Source organism: Poeciliopsis prolifica, unplaced genomic scaffold, assembly GCF_027474105.1.
Source record: "Poeciliopsis prolifica strain line A6 unplaced genomic scaffold, Auburn_PproV2 SCAFFOLD004, whole genome shotgun sequence".
NCBI classification, from domain to species: domain Eukaryota; kingdom Metazoa; phylum Chordata; class Actinopteri; order Cyprinodontiformes; family Poeciliidae; genus Poeciliopsis; species Poeciliopsis prolifica.
Genome location: NW_026562379.1, coordinates 868,922 through 891,585, shown reverse-complemented (window position 1 = coordinate 891,585; position 22,664 = coordinate 868,922). Strand labels below are relative to the sequence as shown.

Genomic DNA, 22,664 nt, shown 5'->3' with positions numbered 1-22,664 from the left:
CATGGGATAACAGACAGTTGGATTATAAAAAAAATAAAGAAAAAAAATAACAGCCAGGAGCTCGCTCTTAAATTCCAGTGTTGCAACACTCCAGCACACTTTAGTTCAATGGAAGAAGAATACACACAGGTGAGAACACAATGACAGAACGTGCACCCTGAAGAAGATTTAAGCTTTTCTACTGTTCCTCTTGATTTCGTTTTGCATCCATCAGCACTCTATTAAAGCTCACGGTTCTCCTGAAACAACACAAGCGCATAGAATCCACTTGTCACATCTTTAAAACACACTCAGGGTTGTTTCCTGGTGAAACCAGCAACACCCAACGCCACCTGCTGCACTGCTTTCACACACTAATCTCTGTGAATGAAAATACAAGGGCCACAAATGTACCAATATCTCCTTTCTTACTTGGAAGGACGACTGGTGATCAAGGCCATAGAGGTCGCCTACAATAGGGTCCTTCAGCCTTCTCACACATCAACTAGCTGGCCATCCTTTCCTCTCTCTCTCTCTGTGTGTGTAAAACCTTGTTGCACCACCCTTCGGTTCCTCACCTCAGTTCTCCCCAATCCCAAGCAGCCCGAATGACCTTGTGCACTCTTCATGTCGGAGCAAGGCAGAAAAAGCTATCTAGCAGATGTACGACACCTCATCTCATACAGGGGGAAAATTGCTGTGTGAAATAAATACCAGGTCATCGCTCAGCTGCATGTGCGCACACACTCACACACACACAAGCTAAGAGCTTTACTTTGGCCTCGTACAAGGGGCAGGGCTGGTGTTGTACAGTAACTTCACAGTCGGTAGGAAAAGGGGCCTTTGTCTCAACCATAGTGTTACAAAGCATCACTGCTTTAAAATATTTGATTAACTGAAGCACAGTGTAACAGTTTTTATCTCTCTACTTTAACCAGGCCCCAGTTGTGAGTCTCATACACAGGTGTCTGATCCAGTTTCCTGGGTGGGGTGTTTAGTTTGCCATCTCCCCAAAGGGAAACACCGATAATTAAAGGTTTCATTCTTCTTTGACTGAAGAGAGGTACTCCAGTGTTAGCAGGGCCAAACCCTGACGCCAGCACTCTGACCTGCTAGCTCAACGCAGCCCTGAAATATTAATGAAGTAAATTGGCGTGTCAGCCCCCATGAAGTAAACGCTAACCTACGAGCACATGTGTGAATACCTAACAAAGGACGATATGCTCGGCTTCTCCCCAATTGGTCAAGTGGTGGGTCTGTTGCGCCAGAGATTCCTTCTCACATTTCGTTAGCGCCATCAGGCTGCAGTGAAAAAGCAACTGAAGAGATTGACTGACTGAGCCACACACATTTAACCCCTGATGCGGTTGCCATTAACAGGCGAGAACTACGGCGCTCTGGCGTGCTCGCCTAAAGAAGAGCCTGTGATCCGGCTGTGATGAGAGGCCGTGTTGTCTTTGTTGCACCGATCAGATCACTGTACGAGGCAGCTGCCACGATCCACACTGCTCTCCCCCAGTGGACTATTCACTGACACCCCCATATGAGCATGCATTCATGGAAATCTGCACATACGTGCATAGGCTCAATCACCCTTCCACAACCAGGCCCGTTTTACACACACACACACACACACACACACACACACACACACACACACACACACACACACACACACACACACACACACACACACACACACACACACACACACACACACACACACACACACACACACACTGCCTGATATGCCTGCTCACATCAAAGAGAATAAACATTAGTGGCAAATAGGTAATCTGTTCCTCTTGTCTGTTTTACATTTCAGGGCAAGATTGACTGCCTCTGGGGGACCTGGCGCTTCTCTGATTGAGGGCAGGAATAAAAGGAGGAAGGGAGAGAAGAGAGGCAGGTAGCTCCAATAAATAGTAAACACATGATGGAGCATTATTCTTATTTCATGGATCTTTCTATTTTTTATTGATAGGCGAGAGATCCAAAAAGGGGTAATAAGAATCCTCACTTCAACCCGCACCAGCCAAACGCGGTTCTAATCTTTCCTCCTGGAATATTCTGTTGTGGACATGATTATTCTCATTTCTTTTGAATAATATCCCTCTCGAGTCTATCTCTTGCTCCCCACGCCGCTCGCTTTCCCAACTGAACCTGCGCTTTTTCCATTCTCCCCTAACTTTTCATCTCCTCTCCTCTTTCCCCTCTCCTGTCACCATCTCCCAGATGCTCCTTCACATTCTGAAGGTGGAGCAGGTTCTGGTGCGCGGACAGGTGCGGGGTGGCAGGCGGCGCCTTATATCTTGTCTAAGTATCAATCACGAGGGCCTGTCCACTCAATCCTCCTCTGATCCATCAGAGAGCCTCTCACACAGTCTCATCCACACATGTACGCACAAACACACAGAGCCCTGACAAATGGTGGTCTTGGCACCAAAGCATTGTGCAACATCTATTAAACTTATTGGGTGTTGGATAGGCAGTGTCCAACGTAAATGTACAGGCTCGAAAATTGTCAAATGTCTCCTTATAAAATAACTCTATTAAGTACTGAAAGGCTGGATAAAGATTAAGCAATTAAGAAAAACTATGTACAAAGGAGTTGCCAGCTAATATGTAAACTTATTCAGGTTACTGCAGACTAGTGTCAGGGATTGTCATGGAATGATAATCCTGAGTAAAAATACCACAAGTCGACACACAAAATGTTATGACAAGAATGTGCCAGTAAATAAATTCCAGGCATAGGAACAAAAAAAAACTTAAATAGCAATTATAATACAATAAATGTTTCAAAGAAAGACTACATTTAAATTTGCCACCATTTCAGTTTCCTTCAATTTAGATGACATTTAAATGAGATTCTAGAAAAACTGCTGAAGTGGATTGAGTTTAAGAATTAGTTTACACAAAATGACAATTTTGTGTTTTTCAAACAACCAATTCATGCAAAAAGACAGAACTTTATTTTGAGTAAGTAATCCTGTATTAGCTCTGACTAACTTAGTAATCAACGCTTTTGGAGAATTGATTCCACTATTTAACAATTCCCACGGCAATTGATTAGTTAATCATTTGAAGTAGTATGGCATTAGAGCTAAAACGTAATTAGAACTGCTACTTTTTACTGAATCAATAGTTAGCATACCAGCCTCCTGCATGCAATTTTACATGGCTACTTTCTGATTAATTCAGATAATTATTACTTGACCAGTTGGAAGATCTTAAACTGAACTTTAATCATTAGACCTTTAGTTTCCACTAAGTTTGGAAAAACAATAAAACAAGATAGGGATATAATCCCAAAAGCGGCCTAAGGTAAAATTGCAAATTTGGCACCTTTATCTCAACACACACCGACAATACAAAATCCCCAAATGTTCTTAATTTCTTTCCGTTTTAGATTTAGGTGAAACACATTTTTAGATACATCAACAAGTATGGCGAGACAAGAAACAGTGTGACAGCAGACAAAAACCGACAAAAACCACAAGCATGTTAAACCATACAAACTGGAGACGCCATCACTCATCCGCATAAATTCATAATTAATGCTCTCGTTTTGCACATCCCTAACTCCGCCTCAGCAGCACCCCCCAACACACTCTCTCACCAACGTCGGCCAGTCCACCTGCTCCTCGCTCACCATTAAGCCGATTACACAACGGAGCCCTCCTAATCACAACGCAGCGTTTTGCAAACACCAGCGTTCACCGTAGTCCTAAATCTCCCCAAATCCCTTCCACCTTTCATCTCACAACACACCAGCGATGCCACTTTGCGCCGACGTTTTAATCAGAGGCAATTCCGCCGAGTGACGGACTCACAGCCTCGGAGAGTTGGGAGACACAGACGCTTGAAACAAAACCACTCGTCCGAATCCCCTCAGCGGTTGCAGTTCGTCGCTTATTCTGTGGCTGGAGAGTGGAAGTGTGGTGTCTTTTCATGACACCATCAGCCACACGTGTCAAAGCTTTTCTGTTGCATAATCCATTCATCCCAAAATCTCTGTAATGAAGATATTAAATCAGTTTTTCTCTTTGTGATTAAAATGATCTCTGCTCTCCCCCGCAGCCATACACAAGTAAACAAAGGGCCTTGCTCGCGCATATATTATAACAACCTTTCCCTCAATTGCGCATCTGTGCATGTTTTTGTGTGTTTCAGAGTAGTTGGTGTGTGTGAGGGATTTAAAAAAAAAAAAAACAGAACAGTTTACTGGTTCATTAGCAACAGATTAGTGATGCAAATGACATGGATCACCACACACAGAGATATTCTCTTTATGTGTCTGAAAGGGATAAGAGACTCGCTATTAATTATTACTTTATTTTACCGGGAAAGACCCATTGATTTTTAAGATCTCCTTTACAGGGGTGACCTGAACAAAAACAGCACTAAAAGAAAATCGAAGAGAAAATTTATGCAAAAAATAAAATAAGTAAACCTCAGTGATCACCACGACATAAATAAAAGATTAAACAATGTAATAAATCAAAACCAAGTTTTTTTCTAACTCAGCCCAAGTCTTTGGCAGCATCAATAGGAACAGATTTCGCCAACGTATACAGTCCTACACTTTTCTGGATAATGTGATATGTTATAGAGTCAAAAGTAAGGGTGCACCAATTGCAGTTTTCCAGCCGATTGCCAATTACCATCTTTAAAAAGCCTGAAAGGCAGATTCAGGTTTTTGTAGATTCCATTTATTTTTGTCTGAAATATTATTAAATATAGCAAGAAAGTTGCTGAGTTGGAAACAGGGGGGAGAGGATTATTGATAACTGTAAACATGCAGACATGACCCGGTTTGTCAGTCAAACTTCTCTCACGACAGAGTAAAAGAGGACAGAGGTTGATTTCTTTGATGAGGTGATCAGTCAATAGTCACATCACAGTATCGGCTTATCACTGATCTCCCCTAATTAAAGACATCAGGGCCGATTTATCGGCTAGCTCATTTATCGGTGCATGTCTACACAGAAGACCAATGAATAATTTAAGCTTCACCCTTGCGATGTAGATCATCCGACAGTAGACAGCCCGGTGTTTATGCGTGCGTGTGACATGTGTGAGCAGGTGTGTATAGTTATTATTTAGTTTAGCATAAATAACTGTGTCCATTAGGAAACAAAAGTAGTGAAATACTAGAATAATGATGATCATCATTTGCATTTGTGTATTTCATGATGTAATTACAGTAATGTCCATGAGCTAATATCATTGTATTACTATTAGCATATATGCTGCTGTTTCTCTTGCATCTCTGCATCATCCACACTTGCCCTCCTGCATATACACATAGCCAGGGCAACTGAGACTGCATGCACACATAACTATGTCCTGCTGACACATGAGGATCCATTTACTAATGTCTGAAAACTTTGAAAATAAATATAAAATCATGCGTTTTCATTACGGTCATGTAAAGCTAAAACCCAGTCAAATGACCTCCTACCTTCTGTCCCGGCTGCGGGATCTGTGTGAGCGGTGGCTTCTTCCTTTGTCTCTGTCCGTACTTCGGCTCCTTCTCCTGCGAGACGAACTCTGGGATGAACTGCTGCTGGAACGCCGTCTTCTCCTGAAGTGGACACACAACAACCTCGTTCAATTTCATTCCACTTACTGCTTCTTGTTCAACTACAAAAACTGTGCAGAGGATTTTTTGTTGTGTTTTGCAATCCACAAGTTGTGAGATTAATTCTATTTTTTTTCCCACATTTTGGTCTGGCCTTAGAGAAGTTACAATTGTAAGTGCAGATATGGAAAATGTTGATTTAGTGTAAAGTGCTTTGAGTGGTCAGTATAATTAGAAAGATGCTGTTGATATTACACGGTTTTACATTTTTTCACAAATAAAAACCTGAAAAGTGAGATGTGCATGTGTATTGAGCCTCCTTTCCTCTGATATTCCTAAACTGAGTCCGGTGCACTGAAGTGTGGGAATGCTGCAGAGATCCACAGCTTAGATGGGAGGATCTGTCAGCAGGACAATTATTATGCCTACACTCCAAAACGTTAGGCTTTGAAATAAGAGTGGCAAGAACAAAGCATTTGCTGAAAGAGAACAAACAGAAGCTCAAATCAAAGTTTGCCACAAGCCATGTAGGGGATACGTGAACCTGAAAAATGGTGCTCGTGTTCGATGACCCCAAAATTGAACATTTTCACCCTATACGCAGAAACAAAACCCCAAACACACCATGTCCATGGAGCTATTATGTTGTTGGGATGCTATTCTTCAGCAGGGATTGAGAAGTTGGTCAAAGAAGAGAAGTTTGATGGAGCTAAATACACACGAGTCCATGAAGAACATTTCAGAGTTTGGGGGTTTTTTTTGTTTTTGTTTTTTTACTTCTACCAAATGTTTCAACCAACAAAGACAATTCTGTGTGTTTTGTTTTATTCACCAGTTTCCTGCAGCTCATGTGAAACTCTCCCCTCCCCTGAAAAACCCAGGCAGCATTCCTTTTCAGCAGCTAATTCCAGAAGTAAGCAGCTCTGATAGCAACTTTGCATTAGTAAACACTCTCATCCATGGCCCAAGGCTGAAAAACCGCGCTGACTGCACTACAGTTCCTCCACAGGGGCCCTTTGGTGTTCTTTAATGCAGCAACAGCAGCGTGTGTAGTGCCTGTTTTCCCAAACACAGCTAACACCATGTTTCTATTGATATCGTGAAGTAGGAGGCATTGACGGGGGTGAATGTAAATGCAGAAACCTCCGTCCTGTACTTCACAGTTTGTGCAATACTCATTATCTGAAGTCTCTCCTTTTGGTTCACCAAAGAAAACAATAATAATAACCAAACCTTCCAAAGCGCAATCTAAAAAAAACAACAAAAAAAACACACTTACTCCTGTGGGACCTCAGCAAGATAGAGAAGAGGAGGAGAGGATAGCAATACAAATAACACAGAGGCTGAACTATCAAACCAAATTTGTACCACTTAGAGCAGCGCAGCAAAGATCTATTAGTATTCTCAAGGCTTGATCCCGAGAGCGAAGCCTTATGAAATCACTTCCACGGTTGCTCCGCTAAAACCACTTCACACATCCCACAGAAGACACGCATACACGAGTGAGCAGAGGTTTCCTTGGAAGGTGGTGTTTGCTCACACATTTTCACCAACGCCTGTGCAGACATAATGTCGCAGAAAACAACAGCTTGAACAAATTTCAGGGGAAATGTTTTTTTTTTTTTTAATCTTAGAAAGCTCTTAGATCGCAGCTGATTTGTTCGGTAGCACGGAACAAATCAGCTGCCATCTCTCTTATTCGTTCACAAACACTTTTCACCATCCTGTTCCTTATTCACACAGACGCATACACAGTAATGGCTACAATCACTCTCCTTACATATACATGTTAATTATGTGGTCATGATGTCACCCACCCAGAACACAAGCCTTCTTCTGTTTTACCACAAGTGAGGTCACTGTTGGTGGCTTGCGTGTGTGTGTACTCTTTTAAAGTCTATTTAAAGGAACTTGTTTCGACAGACGCACAGAAACAAATTCAAGGTCTTGGTTAATTGATCAAAATGCGCAGCTAATAGATGAGGGACTGTGGTCCCATGGTTTACACTGTCCACCCAGACCCACTCTGTGCAGGCACGCAAGTACTTTCCATCAGCGGTAATGGACCTTGACCAGGTCTCATAAATAATTACCATCAACTGGCCTTGTCAGAACAACCAAGGCAGTCGCGTGTGGGTCAGAGGATGGATGGAGGGATTGACAGATGGATGGAGTTGCTAGTGGGTAGATAGATGAGAGAAACTATATCAGATGCAAATATATAGAAAACAAATTAATAGAGTTATTGTTTCTTTAAACAATAACTCCACAATTGTTTGAAGAAAATCAATGACACCCATGCATTAATTCAAGCTATCAATAAATAATTATTGTAGCAACATGAATACAAACACAAATTTAAAATCCCAAAGTTTTTTGTTTGTTTTTTAAGCCTCGTTTTTACCAGAATTAAAAAAAAAACCTGATTAAAGCGATTTAAAAACTTGTTTTCCAAGGGAGTGTTGAACAAGAGGCACCAACGAGAACACAAAAAGTCAAGTTTCATGTTAATTCATTCAGGCCATAAGAAGTTTTATACAAACAGCAGTTAGTGAAAGTATTTTTTAAGCAAATAAAAAATATCCAGTAAAGGTACTGGATAATCACTGAGTTATTTTTCAAAGTAAAAGTTTGAAATTGGCGCGAGAAAGCGGGAAAACCTCTGAAAACCCGCACTTGATTTGTGAATCATATAATTTCCTTGTTCATAACAAATTGTTAGACAACATAAGTATTGTTAACCCCATCTAAAGACTATAGAAGGTGAATTCTATCACATTCTTCACGACATGATTGGCTGAATTGAGACGATGACGACTTACACTGCTTAAAGTGATGAATACTTATTAGTTATTATGAATACTTTTTAGACAGGAAGGTGGCATTCTTATTGAAAATAACAATAAAACCACATACAGTTCAGAAACTTGAGCAGAACTGAAGACAGAACTCATTGCTGAACTTTGTAGTTCTGCAGACCACCACTGTTAATAATAGGACACGACAAAATAATTTAAATTGAGTTTTCTTTATTTACATTGTGCATTTTTATGGTTATCAACATTTTTGCTACATAAATGTAGAGGAGGGGGATTTTTTTTATACTGATTAAAGTAAAAGGCGCAGTTGGTAGCACTGTCGCCTTACAGCAAGAAGGACCTGTGTTCGATTCCCGGCCTGGGGTCTTTCTGCATCGAGTTTGCATGCGTGGGTTCTCTCCGGGTACTCCGGTTTCCTCCCACAGTCCAAAAACATGACTGTCAGGTAAATTGGTCTCTCTAAAAATTTTCCCTAGGTTTGAGTGCGTGTGTGTGCATGGTTGTTTTTCCTGTTTGTTTCTATTTTGCCCTGCGACAGACTGGCGGCCTGTCCAGGGTGTACCCCGCCTCTTGCCCGGAACGTAGCTGGAGAGAGGAACCAACACCTCCCGACCCCATTGGAGACAAGGGTGAACAGAAAATGGATGGATGGATGGATGGATGGATGGATGGATGGATGGATGGATGGATGATGGATGGATGGATGGATGGATGATGGATGGATGGATGGGACGGACGGACGGACGGACGGACGGAGGTTGGATGGATGGTTGGATGGATAAACCAAAACTTAGAGAGATTAGTATGATTGCTGTTATTATTTTAATCAAGGTTCATGAGCAGAAGCAGCACCAGAGTAGCCGCCTGTATCAGAACCTTAAAGTATCTTCCTTAAAACCACTGCTGTATGGCAGTCTCCATCCCTGCCGCCTCTGGGGGGGATCAGTGCTATCTCACCTTCTGTCTTTGGAGCGAGAGCGGCTTCTCCGACTGGATCTCCTGCTGCGGCTACTCCTCACCCGGCTCCCGGAGGAGGAGGAAGACGAGGAGGACGAAGAACGGCGACGCTGTTTTCTTTTCCTCCGGCTCCGACTGTCGTCCTCGCTGTCAGAGGAGCGCCGACCCATCCTGGCTACCGGTCAGCTGGAATAACAGCCGCGTTGAGATGCGGTGGAAAAAATACCACATTAAACATGATCAGCTGTCATGCACAATGTTTACATCGTCTCGGCTCATGTAGAGCTCATTTAACATTGCCACTCACTAACGATCGCATTCAGAAAGGAGGTCTGTGTGTCAAGTATGTCATTGATTAAGCAGCAACGACTCTGCGGTGCCATAATGCAACAAAAACCTGTAATTAGTAGTTCTTATTGATTTGTATTGAGTCTACAAGCAGGCTAACTGTGCTAACCAAACTAGCTAAAATACATAATCTCAAAACATAGCGTTTCAAGAGACGTATTTAACCTTCGTGCCGGATTATTTGCGTGTCATTTCAATAGCTCAGCTGTACGTGAACGTTCATTGAAGCAAAACAGACAGAAACCTGATAGTGAACGTCCCGCTCCTCTCTTTTACTCCATTGAATTCCCCACGACTGGAGACACGCACTGCTTACTAGGCTCGACTCATCGAGCCCGGAAACATCGATCGAATTCAGAAACTAAGAGTTGAACACAAAACAATCGATTGACGCGTTTTATGGATTTTAATGTTCATTGTTTAGTTTATATAAATATATAATGTTATTTTTTTCTACTCTAGCAGCAGTAGTTTTTGGTTAAAATTTTTATTTTCAAAGGTGATTCTTTTTTCTTTCTTTTTCGTAATTTTTAAATTAAATCCGTCTTACATGTGTGTTGTCAAAATGCTTCAATATCTTTGTTATGGTTCTTTTTCTCATAAATGTTTGCTATTGACTGCCAAATGGTTTCAAATTATCCTCAATCTACTCCTTCAAAAGAAAAAAAATTAAAATATAAAATAATCCAGGAATTGTCTGGGAAAGCCAATAATCTTTACATCTGGACACAGATGTAAATAGATTGTCTTTATACTTTGTTCAGAATATGGCATGTAAAAACAAATAAATAAAATATGCCAGTATGTGTTTGAAAAGTACAAAGTCAGAAATCACTGTAAAACTGATTTACATATAAAAATGTAAACCTCGATGATTTGCAACAATTTGTTGTATCACTGTGTTTCCAGTGCAGAAAATCAATTAAAAATTTTACTCATGTGTCAAATGGAGTCCTCTCTGGGGGCCCTTCTTACTTTGGAGTACAGAGCTACTAGATATGCCTTGAACTGGCTCTACAAATTGGATTAAATGCTCTCCAAAGTTTGAATCTGATGTATCTGTTTGTAAATAAACGGAATAATTTAACTCAGCTGAAAGTCATAATTAAGCAGCAACAGTTTTAGAATTGATTTTTGCACTTTTTTTTCTCTAAACACACAAAAAATAAACCCACTCCAAAGATAAGTTACAACAAAAAAGCTCATAGACTACTCCAGAAGCAATGATGAAAACACTAAAACACTTCTAGCCTAATTCTGATAAACAGACTGCTTTTAAAATGTGTGGAAAAAGCAAGCTCGCGTTTAAATAATACTACAACTGCTAGTTCATTTTTAAAATGTGTAAGATCTGAAACCGAGAAACGCCAAACTTTCTGGAACAACTTTATTGACTGTTAAGGTTCATGTACGTAGAGGGTCAAAATTCTGATCATTCGAAGATTCCAGTGATATCAGAAGTGCTGAGTAGCAACTTTGTGAGTAGACTAATCCATTTTGATTTGCATTTCAAAAGACTAATCTGATAAATCTCACAAACCAAACTGTGCTGGCTTGTTAATAAAAGTGTTTCTTGGCATTTCATCTGCTGCTGGAGTCTACATCTTATAAATTCCACAATCATACACCAACACTTGTAAAAACCTATAGCTTCCTTCTTAGTTGTGTAAAAATTGTTGAATAAATCCTAGTCTGTTGAGCAGCAGAATATTTAAAAAAATTTTTTTAAATTGACCATACTGACTTTCATATAATTTTGAATATGTAGAATAATTATCCTTGTGCAGAAACAAATGCCTTTGTGATTATGATCCGTGAGATAACGACCTTGCTCTTCGGTGCCACCTGTTGGTTTGGAGGCCCATAGCAGCTGAACTGTTTGATTGATTATTTGTAACCTGATCACAGGTAACCTTTAACTTGAAATAGTTCTGTATAAGTAAACTGAGTAGCTTAGTTATCCTGAAAAACGTGTAAAAAATGAATTTATTTATTTGGTTAGTTTTGCTTTCTTTACCCTTTGTGCAGATTTATTGTCTGCAGACTACAGTGAATGAAAACATTTCAAAGAAACACATGTAGGCACCAGCACTCCGAGCTTCTAGTATTGTGGTTTTTGATCTGGGCTCTGCTCCACCAATATCTTCAGAAATGCATATTCCTTCTGGTAGGAAAAAAAATAAATAAAAATGCCAGCGAGCTCATCTGCTCAGATAATAACAACGCACAAACTGCAAGGTCAGACGGAGCGCACGGGCAATTTGCAGCAAAGCAGAATAATTAATTGCTCGGATGAAGTTTTAAAACACACACCGGAGCTGAAGGTGAAACGACTAATATCGTACACCGACTGATTGATCAGCGGCGCGCACGGGCTGGAAATAGCTGACGAGAAACAAAGTAATCGGAGTGCGCGCTGCAAATTGATAAAAGAATCTGTTTAACGCTATCTGGATGCGTCCGCGCTCTCGGATGCGGCGGGATTAATAGAAATTAATGCCTGCGGTCCGAGTAGAAGCGCCGTTAATAATTAATTGGGAGAATTGTTCGGGCTCTGTGTGTAGAAATGGGGCTTTATATGGATTATCAATAAACATGCTTGATGTTTTGCGTCTTACTCTTCAACCCAACACTTTTCAGAATCTTTGGTGCAGTTTTACACCTGCACCTGTTTTTTAAATGCATTTGACATTGACATTTCCTTTCATATATATATATATATATATATATATATATATATATATATATATATATATATATATATATGTGTGTGTGTGTGTGTGTGTGTGTGTGTGTGTGTGTGTGTGTGTAAATTATACCCAGAAATAATTTGCTACCGCGTTTACCACAAGCCGTGGTTTTGTGCATTCTTCAATATGGACATTTATTTCAGCAGGAAGAGGAGGGAGGGGTAAAAAAAAAAAAAAGCAGGGGGATAGAAACTTTAATTAGCGAGCCCAATGGCAACATGTCGTATAAGAAGGCACTGAGCTATAATTAAGCGTTTATTTGCTGTTTAACACCCTAATGGCTTAAAATGGCCCAGTGAGGATTAATATTAAGCGATATGGTCTGGCTGCAGCGCATAATCACTGGTGAGAAACGCACGTGCTGCTTTTTTAATAATAATAATAATAATAATAATAATAATAATAAATAATAATAATAATAGCGTCTCATTTATCAATCTAAAAGCGAAACTACGGCAGGGCCTCGGGCCAAAGTTTTGGGGACCCCATGATGTGTTCACTGGAGCTCGACCTGGAGCTCGGAGCGCACGTCTCTCCTGCGCTGCTGGTCCGCTGTCACCTCTCTCCGCTCCGCGTCATCCTGATTGTGCGTCTCATTTTTATTCTTTATTTTTTTTATTTCTTTATTTATTTTTTTCCTCGCCCGCAGATCACAGTGATACATAGCGAGGAAGAACTCCTCGTCTCATCCGTGCGCTTCCCTCTCTGCTTGTCATTTTTTCGGATTTTTTATTTTCTTTTTTTTTTTTTGTTAAGCCACGCCCCTGCAGAGAGAGAGAGAGAGAGAGAGAGAGAGACAGAGTGAGAGAGAGAGACAGATCCATGACCATCTCCCGGGTGTTTAAAAAAACTAACTCAGGACAATAGCGGCGAATGAGCGCGTAATTAAATTAATTAGTCCTTCTTGTCAATCTTGGATTAATGGCCAATAGCGGCGGCGCTGCTTAATGTTTTTGCTCCTCTCTCTCTCTCTCTCTTTTTTTCCCTCCCATATCATTGAAAAGCAAGGAGGAGGGGGGTACGGGGGGGCTCATCCCGGCATCCTGAGGGGAGGTAATTTGCACGGATCAAGGGGGCAAGGCGCCGTAAAGTATAAATACTGTGACTTCAATAGAGGATCACCAGCAGGTTCCCTAACTCCGCTATACCAAAGGAGGAGGAATTGGCTGAGAAGATATTTATATATATATATATATATTCCACCTTCATCCACAGTTTGGCTTGCATCATCTGGTATCATTTTCAACGAGCCACACCATTGATGTCTTAAGCAGCGAAGTGGGGAGAGTGTGTGTGAAAAGAGGGAGTGAGTGCATGGTGTTTTTTCCGAGAGGAGAGGAAGCAGTGATGGAAGAGCTCACCGCTTTCGTATCCAAGTCCTTCGATCAGAAAGTGAAGGAGAAGAAGGAAGTGATAACCTACCGGGAGGTGTTGGAGACCGGGGCGGCGCGAGCAGGGAGCCGGGAGTCTTTATCCGCGGAGCCCGGGAGCCGAGAGGAGGCGGCCGCGGTCGCCCGGAACGTGGCTCTCTCGCCGGGCAGGGAGACGGACATGCTCGGGCCGGAGAGGATCAGGGACGCGGGGAGTCCCAAACTCATCGACGGTAAGGGCTCCGCGATCTGCGTCCGCTTCACGAAAGAGGGGCGGAATAGGGGAAAAAACAAAAAACAAAAAAAAGGCCGGACAAAAAAATTGTATTAACATTTTTAAATCAACAACAACAAATGTCGAGTTATGTGAAAAAGGCGAAAGCGTTTTTTTTAAAGTTATTTGTTGACATGTATCACTCATGAAGCAACAACCAGTCCTGAACTAATCTGTTTTTGTTTCGCACGTCGATCTTTTTAAGAGGTTTGCTGAAGTTCAAATCACGCAGCTTCACAAACAGGAGAAAAGCCCGATTGCATGTAAAAGTCATGCAATGCAATTTCGTTGCACTTTTCGAAAAGGCGAAAGGGATTCTGCTCCGGATGGAGACAGATGTAAAAAAAAAAAAAAAAAGAAAGAAAGAAACGAGAGGACTCAATTTATTCGCGTGAAAACGTCATAGACAAACTAACGTTTATTTTATTCTGGCCTTTTTTTCATTTCTGGCGAGAAGATTAGAGCAACCGAGTGTGAGTTGCCTCAAGAATCCTTGTTTATGTCTGTTTCATTAAAGCGCATTTTGGCCTATGCAAAGTAAACGGCGTCTTAGTTGAAAAGAAAAAAAAAAAGAAAAAAGAAAAGAAAGAAAAACGTCACAAATACAAATTTTCAAGATAAAATCACATCATCAATATCTGAAACGGGCTCTGTTTTATAACAATATAACCTCCAGATGGAAGAGACACTTTTGCTGTGGTTTGTCCCACCTCAGCGTAAAACTGCTAAATACTCTATGCAAAAAAGAAAATAATAAAAATGAAATAAAATGAATACAGAAATAATATTGGATAAATGCAAGTGTTGCATTTATCCAAGCATGTACTCCGCATAGCGTTGCTGTGTAATGCACGTGGCGTTTATGTGCAGGCTATTTCCTCTCCCGTGTCCTGTGACAACAGGCTGGACAAGATGTCTTAGAGTTGGGAGGCTTGTAAAAGTGACATCTGTTCGTCACGGGCAGCGTGGTTAAAAGCGGAACCCGCGACAAGCGCGCATCAGACACCCAACAGTAGGCACGGCGCTGCATATTTATAAGCGGTTAATAATTAAAGAGCTTTATGTAGCCCGACAAAACATCCGAGGTCTGATCGCTGCGTGATATCAGAGGGCAGAGCCTTCCCTTCCCCTTTGCTCTCTCCCTCGTTTTTTTATTTTTGTTTTTATTTTATTTTTTTTGTCTTTTTTTTTTTACGCTATCCTGTTTTATGTTGTCGGTTTTTTTTACACACACTGCAGGGCTCGCTTTGTTTTCCTCCATGAAGGAGGATGTCATTCTTGAGAAAAAAAAAAACAAAAAACAAAAACACAAGCTCAGAATCTTACCCATCCCTCATCCCCTGCTATCTTCGCAGGCACCACGGACGTGAAGGAGCGGAAAGAGGACTCGAAGCCCATCGAGGATGAGACGCAAACAAAAATCAAGCAAAGGAGAAGTCGGACTAACTTCACGCTGGAGCAGCTCAACGAGCTGGAGCGGCTCTTTGACGAGACCCACTACCCGGACGCCTTCATGCGGGAGGAGCTGAGCCAGAGACTGGGACTGTCAGAGGCCCGAGTGCAGGTAAAATAAATAACTGCATAATAGTAATAATATAATAATAATAATAATAATAATAATAATAATAATATAATAATAATAATAATAATAATAATAATCGTAACTTTTTAACATTATCAGCAATATAAAAATGAACAACAGGGGAATAATTCTAATTTTTTTTCCTTTAGATTTTTCCATGATAAGGCTCCAGGATATGATATGTTTATTATTATTATTATTATTATTATTATTATTATTATTATTATTATTATTATTATTATTATTATTATTAAACTGCCTTGATTTGTGAATATTGGCACAGTAAAACTTGACAGTGCCTCCAGTACTTTAACAGATTACACACCAGAAGTGAAGATAATGCCCCAAAATGCACTTTCTCTCTCTCTCTCTCTTTTGGTCGTTTTTATTATTTTTAAGCACTTGTCTCAATTAGTCCCTATTTGCTTCACCACTGTTCATCTAATCTTTATTATCCAAATTGCACAGTAAACAATACTCCCACAGTGTTTTTTTTTTTTTTTTTTTGCATTTAAGATATGTGTTACTAAGTCACAGGGATAGACCATCTGTGCAGAAACACAGTATGAGTGGTGGGAGATGTGAGAGGTGTGGAGGGCAGGAGTTGGGGGGTTCGGGGGGGTTCTCAGACATGTCCTGTGTAAGACGATCAGGGGGAGAGGATGCATGAAGGCACCCCCCCCCCCCCCCACCACCCCTCTGTTTTATAACAATATCACAAATTCTCACAACTGCTTTGCTATTAACAAGCTCTTTGGAGGAATAAGTTTTGTTTTCTTTTCTTATTTATCACAGACGGGCTCAAACTCACCCACTACTACATCCTTTAAAAAAAAAAAAAGTTCAAGCCAGCTTTTTGCGGGGCTCCCCGAGCCCCGAACTGGAATCTCCCCCCTCCAAAATAAGACACATTGTGTCCCGGACAAGGAGCACAGCTCCAGGGATTTGCATAAATTATGTATTATTTTCAACCCAATTTGAAACCAGCTTTCGTCTCCATCTCTCTCTCTCTCTCTTATTTATTTATTTTGATCTCCATATGAGTATTATAGTAGCTTTTCATCCCACATATTATTTAGATAATGATTTTGGGCGCCACCACCAACAACAACAACAGCCTTCGGTGCGTTTTGGGTTTTCATCCCATCCATAAACTAGTGCGCGAGAAGGGCTTTCCGAGCGACACGCGCTGTGATCAATAAATGAAGCCAGCTGACAGCCAAATCGATATGATATTTCAATCACGCTCGCGTCGTTTGCGAGGCCTCGTGTTGCGTGGGGCTGCGGGCAGACGCGTCGCAGTGTGGCCTGCTGCAGCCACAATGCTTCATCTGAGGTATTTAAGGCGGATAAACCGTTTAACGCGCGTTCCGAGGCGGCTCTCTGGGAAACGTGAGCCACGGCGCTTCTCGCTTTCTGTGGACTGAGTGTCGTGGCGGTGATTAGGCGTTCGAGCGTGACTCCGACATGGATTTTTTTCCCGCAGATAAGGGTAATTAATTTCGGCGGTCAGAGAAGGATGGGAGACGAGCGCTTCACGTCCCTCTCCGCTCTGATCTCCAAAAAAAAAAAAAAGCCACGGTGGCGTTGCTGCAATCCGATATCGGAGAGTCCATTCAACTCTTCGGGGACACTCATCTATGGAAAGATGAAACCATCGCTGACAAGGTTATTTATTATACCAGAGAAAGTCCTGCTCGTTTTCCCAACCGGAGTCATTCTATTCTCCTAATGAATTTGACATCAGATTTACTACATTTAGCCCCCGATTTTATTTTTTAGTTTTGCTTTTCTCCTTCTCGTTGGAGGCTAAATGTATACAACAATTAAAATCCGGGGGTGAAGCAGAGGCATTAATATTTCAGTGCTCCTCGGGGATATTGTTTTTCTGCGGTTGTTGTCACTTTGAGAGGAATTACACATGGCCTCACAAGCAGCTGCCAATCAGCGGGTCTCTAATTAATTTCTGTCCCCGCAGGTTTGGTTCCAGAACAGAAGAGCCAAATGCAGGAAGCAGGAGAACCAGTTACATAAAGGTAAACTCTCACACATCAAAGCAAACCTTATTCTATTCTATTCTATTCTATTCTATTCTATTCTATTCTATTCTATTCTATTCTATTCTATTCTATTCTATTCTATTCTGTGTTGTTACACAGCTAACATCATTGTTAAATATTGAGTTAATTATGCTCTCTCAAATTTCCTGAGTTGCTGCATGAATGGTGTAAAGGGTGCACAATGTTGTGATCCTGTTTCTGTTTTTGGTGTTGCTGTCTCTGCATGCTCTGTGCCATCTCAACCCATTCAACTAAAACTGTTAAGTTCAATAAGCCAATGCCTGCTGTGACTTTAACCTTTCAAAAATATACAAAATAATTCTTTTTTTTAAATCATTGTATTTGAATGAATGGAGAGTCTTCAGGTCTTTCTCAAATATTTGTGCCGTTTTTCTTGTTGAAAATCTTTTCCACGGATAAAATGCCTTCAAAAACGCCAAATGAGTTGTGAGGCATCACGCTGTAACAAAAAGGTTAAACTTTTTAAAATACACTTCACTGCTCTTGCGCAACCATGTGAAGTTTTCTGAATTCACAAAAAATATGTCGGTTGCTATGGTTGCTGAGGAAAGCTCCGTTTTCTCCAACTTTTTACATTTACAAACCTTTCTGAATGAGACCTTTGGACTCCTTTGAAAGTCAGTCTTTACGAACAATTTGTACATCAAAACGATGTTCTTCCTCCAGTTTAAGATCCACTGTACAGTGTTGTGTTTTGCCCTATGCAGCTCTGAATATTCCTCTCACAATTAAACTATCATCTGTGTTTTCCGCAGGAGTCCTGATTGGAGCAGCGAATCAGTTTGAAGCTTGTCGTGTAGCGCCATATGTCAACGTGGGGGCTTTACGAATGCCATTCCAACAGGCAAGTAACTTTGAAGCTTCCAGGCTTAAAAAACAACAACAACAACAAAAATACATCTACCCCCACCATCCACACATCCAACCCTGACTGCTGTCTTGGCACAGGATGTGCCCTAGTGCTATGTGCAGAAAATCCTGTTCCATGTGTGTGTGTGTGTGTGTGTGTGTGTGTGTGTGTGTGAGGGGAACTGTGTGGGGGGGGAGGCTAAACTCTTATTACCTCACTGGTGAGAACACTGTGCCAGCACAGCACAGCTTAATTGGAAAAGTCCCTCTCATGTTTTTTTTGACCATCTCTGGGCCTGTTTATACTGGAGGAAAACAAAACATTTTAGAAGACTTTGCATGAGGCAGCGTCTTTTGTTTTCTGCTGGTGAGCAGCAGAATATTGTTTCTATACCAGAACTGATGCAGATTTGATCCCATGCAGATTTTCCTCATGCTGTTGCACTGCTTTTGAAACAATGACCATTGCACTTTTGTGACTGTTTTAGACTTTGGTCGATGTCATGAGATTGTCATGAAAAGACTTACATAGACAATAGTTTTTAGTGATGCAGTTATTGTGGAGACTTTTGCTTCAAAGTTCACAGAAAGATTAAAAGCGCCTTGTGGCCTGCACTCTACTGTTGGCGTAAGTAAGCACATTGTTTTTCATAGGAAACTGAACCACACACAGTTTTGCATAAAATGTTCTCAGTAAAACTATTGAAGGTGAAATCTATATTGCAAAAATGTCTTTGAGTTCAGACCATGGTTCAAAGGGACAAAAGTGCTACGTTTTAGATGAGGGTTGAACGAATATTCTGATGTGAGCAAAGACGCTGGAGGCTGCTGCTTATAAAAACATAAGGATCAGTGCTATTGCTTTGTTAATGAATGGCAACAGCTTCAAAGGTGGTCAAGGTCGATTAGACCATAGTATCCTCAGTTACAAGGCTGTCAATCCATAATATTATGTATTTACATATTGTGTCGTTTTTTCATGTGGCTCTTTGCCCAGGGTGTCATTCTGTTATGGGCAAGGATTTCCAGGTTGAGACAAAAGAAATAAAAGTGATCATTTAGATGCTTCCATTACCTTTGGAGGTGTGTCATGTTGATGAGTGAGAGGGCATCCATTTGTTTTTTGCGCAGTGTGTAAATATGTCCGATTCATTTTCGCCGCAAAACTAAAGAGATATTTCGCAAGTTTAAAATCTAAGCTAATTCCAACAGTGAAATGCAAAAAAGAATATTTAATGCTTTTCGGGGTGTCAGGATGAGACCCTCAAAAAATCTAGACGGGTCAAACTTGAATTGAATTGCAGTTTTTATAGCACAGTTTTGATGGGTGAAAATTCTGCATATGACCAGAAAGTTCTTTAACTGGTGAAAATATAATCAAGTTCTGTTTTTCTTTTTATATTTACAGGTACATGTTTAAGTGAAATTAGCATTTTTATTTTATTTTATTCTGAAAATTCTGACATTTTCTACCAAATTATACATAGTGATATTATCATTTTGAGCATTAATGTTGGAAAATGCCAAATTAATTGAGATTTTCAGAAAGCAGTTTGCAGAAAAACAAACAAAAAAAGCAAACACAACCGTCTTACTTTTTAAACAACTGTACCCATGTTTTACCTGAAGAGTTCAGAAACTAATGCTGTGTGGAATAACCCTGATTTTAATTTAGGGCTTTTTTGCCTCTCAATGAAAGCCACCAGTCCTTCACATTGCTTTTAGTCTCAGCTGATTTCTTAATTAGCAGTCATTAAATACAATAAGGTGTGATTGTGTTGCCACTGGAATAGAGTGGCTTTCATGCTTGTCTGTTGATTGTTTCCAATTGTTTGTGTTTGTAGTGTATCAAGCAGGGGCCATGTACACTTAATGCCAGCTTAAGTCCTCCGAGACTTGATTTCCATCAACAATCCATAACCGACATTAATTTTCATATGTCACATTTAAAAGAAACATCTGAAAATCTCCATATGACAAATGAAATGGACATGCAAACAAGATGATCATTTGTGTGGTAACTGCCACTGATTGAATAATGCAGTCACAAATACAGTCTCTGGTGAAAATGATCCTGCATCCATCCCACTGCAAAGTTAACGCATGTTCTCCCCCCTTCTCTCCCTCCCCATCCGTGCGTCCCGTCCCGTAGGATAGTCATTGCAACGTGCCGCCCTTCTCCTTTCAGGTGCAGGCGCAGCTGCAGCTGGACAGCGCCGTGGCTCACGCGCAGCACCACCTGCACTCTCACCTGGCGGCGCACGCGCCCTACATGATGTTCCCGGCGCCGCCCTTCGGCCTGCCCCTGGCGACGCTCGCGGCGGAGTCGGCCTCCGCCGCCTCGGTGGTGGCCGCCGCCGCCGCGGCCAAGAACACGAGCAAGAACTCCAGCATCGCCGACCTGAGACTGAAGGCCAAAAAACACACGGCGGCGTTGGGACTGTGACAGCGAGGGCGCGAGGCGGCTGAGGAGACACTGAACCAAAACTGCTTGCGAAGTGAGGAGGAGAGGGCGGAAGGGCGCGAGAAAGTACCGACGGACGTAATTTATGTTTTCTCAATGAAGGAGGACGAGTTTAATTATAACATATAGGCTATTTATGAAATACAACGAGGAAGACTGTGACGTGATAGCCTTCAAGGAAGCCTAAAGAGGCGGACGGGCTGGACGGCGACGCGGGGACAGAAACCCCGTACGAGGAAGAGGAGGAAAAGGAGGAGGAGGATGCAGCTGGGTCGGTCGATTCTTTGTCAAACAAGGCGAACCACTCTGCATTTTTTTGTTCCTGTTTAAATATTGTATTCTTGTTGTTATGATTTCTTTTTGATTCTACATAGAGGCTGGCCTCATAATATGTCAAAAGAAACGAGAGAGAGAGAGAGAAAAGGAACAACTAAAAAAAAAACAAAAAAACAAAACCCCTCTGTTAAAGTAGCGGACATTCTCTGTCAAAATAGGGACATTATCTCTCCCTCCACTGTTTCTCGTCCAAATGCCTCTGCAGTGTTTGCATGAGTTCGTGAGCCATCTACTTACCCCACTCCCTCCCCACCCCCGCAGCAACCCACTCCTATCAGCTCTTATCCTCTGTCCTCCCCTCTCAATTGAAAGTTTGGCCTTCCTGACTTTGACTAGACCTCCCGTGGCTGAAGGTGAAACGGACTCCACGCCAGACATGTGAGATTATAAAACAAGACGAGCGTTTTTTTTTTTTTAAATCATCATATGAGCCAGTGTCCATATATTTAGCCTTCAAGGTGATTTCCACCATACACACTTTCCCCCTCTTTTTATTTTTTATTTTTTAAAGGAAGGCATATCTCATAAACAAACACCATCTCTGACACAGTATGCGAACCGGTACGGGCACATGTAAAAATATGTTTATACTCAAGAAGAAGAAGAAAAAAAACATGCATTATTTTTTATGATTTTAGTGGCTTTATGAATGCCTTGTTGGGGATTTATTCATTTTGTATTATTTCCCCGTGCATTAAAAACAAAGTCATGTGCTTTCTGTATGTAATTTTGGATGTTTTTTTTTTTTTTAATAACAGTGAACATGAACTCACGGGGTTTTTAAAAGGGTCTGGGAGAAAGAATGACCATAAAATTATTTTTATTTTATTTTTTTCCATCACATGTGAAACGTGAAACCACCTTAACAAAAAGTTGTCTTTTTTTTTTTTTGTTCTTATAATAAATTAACAAAGTTTCTTTAATGACTTGATTTTTCATATTAATTCGATTAATCTTCATGGTCGTTATTGTTATTGTTGCAATCAGAGAAGGTTTTGGGAGCAATAGATTTTTTAATCATTTATAGGTGAAAGTCTTTTGATAACATCAGAGTTGTGACAGGTCCGTTTACTCGGGAACTTTACGTGTGTGTTACGTGTGTGTGTGTGTGTGTGTGTGTCTGTGTGTGTGTGTGTGTTGCAGCGCCCTTGCCAAAGCCATGCATTATTCATAGTTTGCTTATGGAGGGGTTTTAGAAGAGAACTGATCATTTCCAGAACAAGTTAACAGGCAGATAAAAGACACAAAGCTGCTCAGTATCTCAAAGA

At 41.0% G+C, this 22,664-nt stretch overlaps 2 protein-coding genes across 3 annotated transcripts in view; one reads left to right on the top strand and one right to left on the bottom strand.

The window, feature by feature from the left end:
- The window catches only part of rsrc1 (arginine/serine-rich coiled-coil 1), a 137,986-nt gene extending 127,953 nt beyond the window's left edge, over nt 1–10,033 (bottom strand). Inside the window, exons 1-3 of the mRNA XM_055028768.1 lie at nt 9,935–10,033; nt 9,343–9,528; nt 5,447–5,569 (exon numbers count right to left, since the gene is read on the bottom strand). Of these exons, the coding sequence (XP_054884743.1) occupies nt 5,447–5,569; nt 9,343–9,512 (293 nt within the window). The 5' untranslated portion in view covers nt 9,513–9,528; nt 9,935–10,033. The remainder of the gene's footprint in view (nt 1–5,446; nt 5,570–9,342; nt 9,529–9,934) is intronic.
- Nucleotides 10,034–13,514: 3,481 nt separating this feature from the next.
- Nucleotides 13,515–22,322, top strand: shox2 (short stature homeobox 2). Of its 2 annotated transcripts, none has more exons than XM_055027723.1 (5): nt 13,515–14,043; nt 15,440–15,648; nt 17,645–17,702; nt 18,503–18,591; nt 20,785–22,322. In XM_055027723.1, exons 1-5 carry the CDS (start codon nt 13,755–13,757, stop codon nt 21,040–21,042), a joined length of 903 nt encoding a protein of 300 aa, XP_054883698.1. In that variant the 5' UTR covers nt 13,515–13,754; the 3' UTR covers nt 21,043–22,322. The 2 variants fall into 2 exon arrangements, with proteins under 2 accessions (XP_054883698.1, XP_054883697.1); XM_055027722.1 differs by having other exon boundaries at nt 13,517–14,043; nt 20,749–22,322.
- The last annotated feature ends 342 nt before the right edge of the window (nt 22,323–22,664 follow it).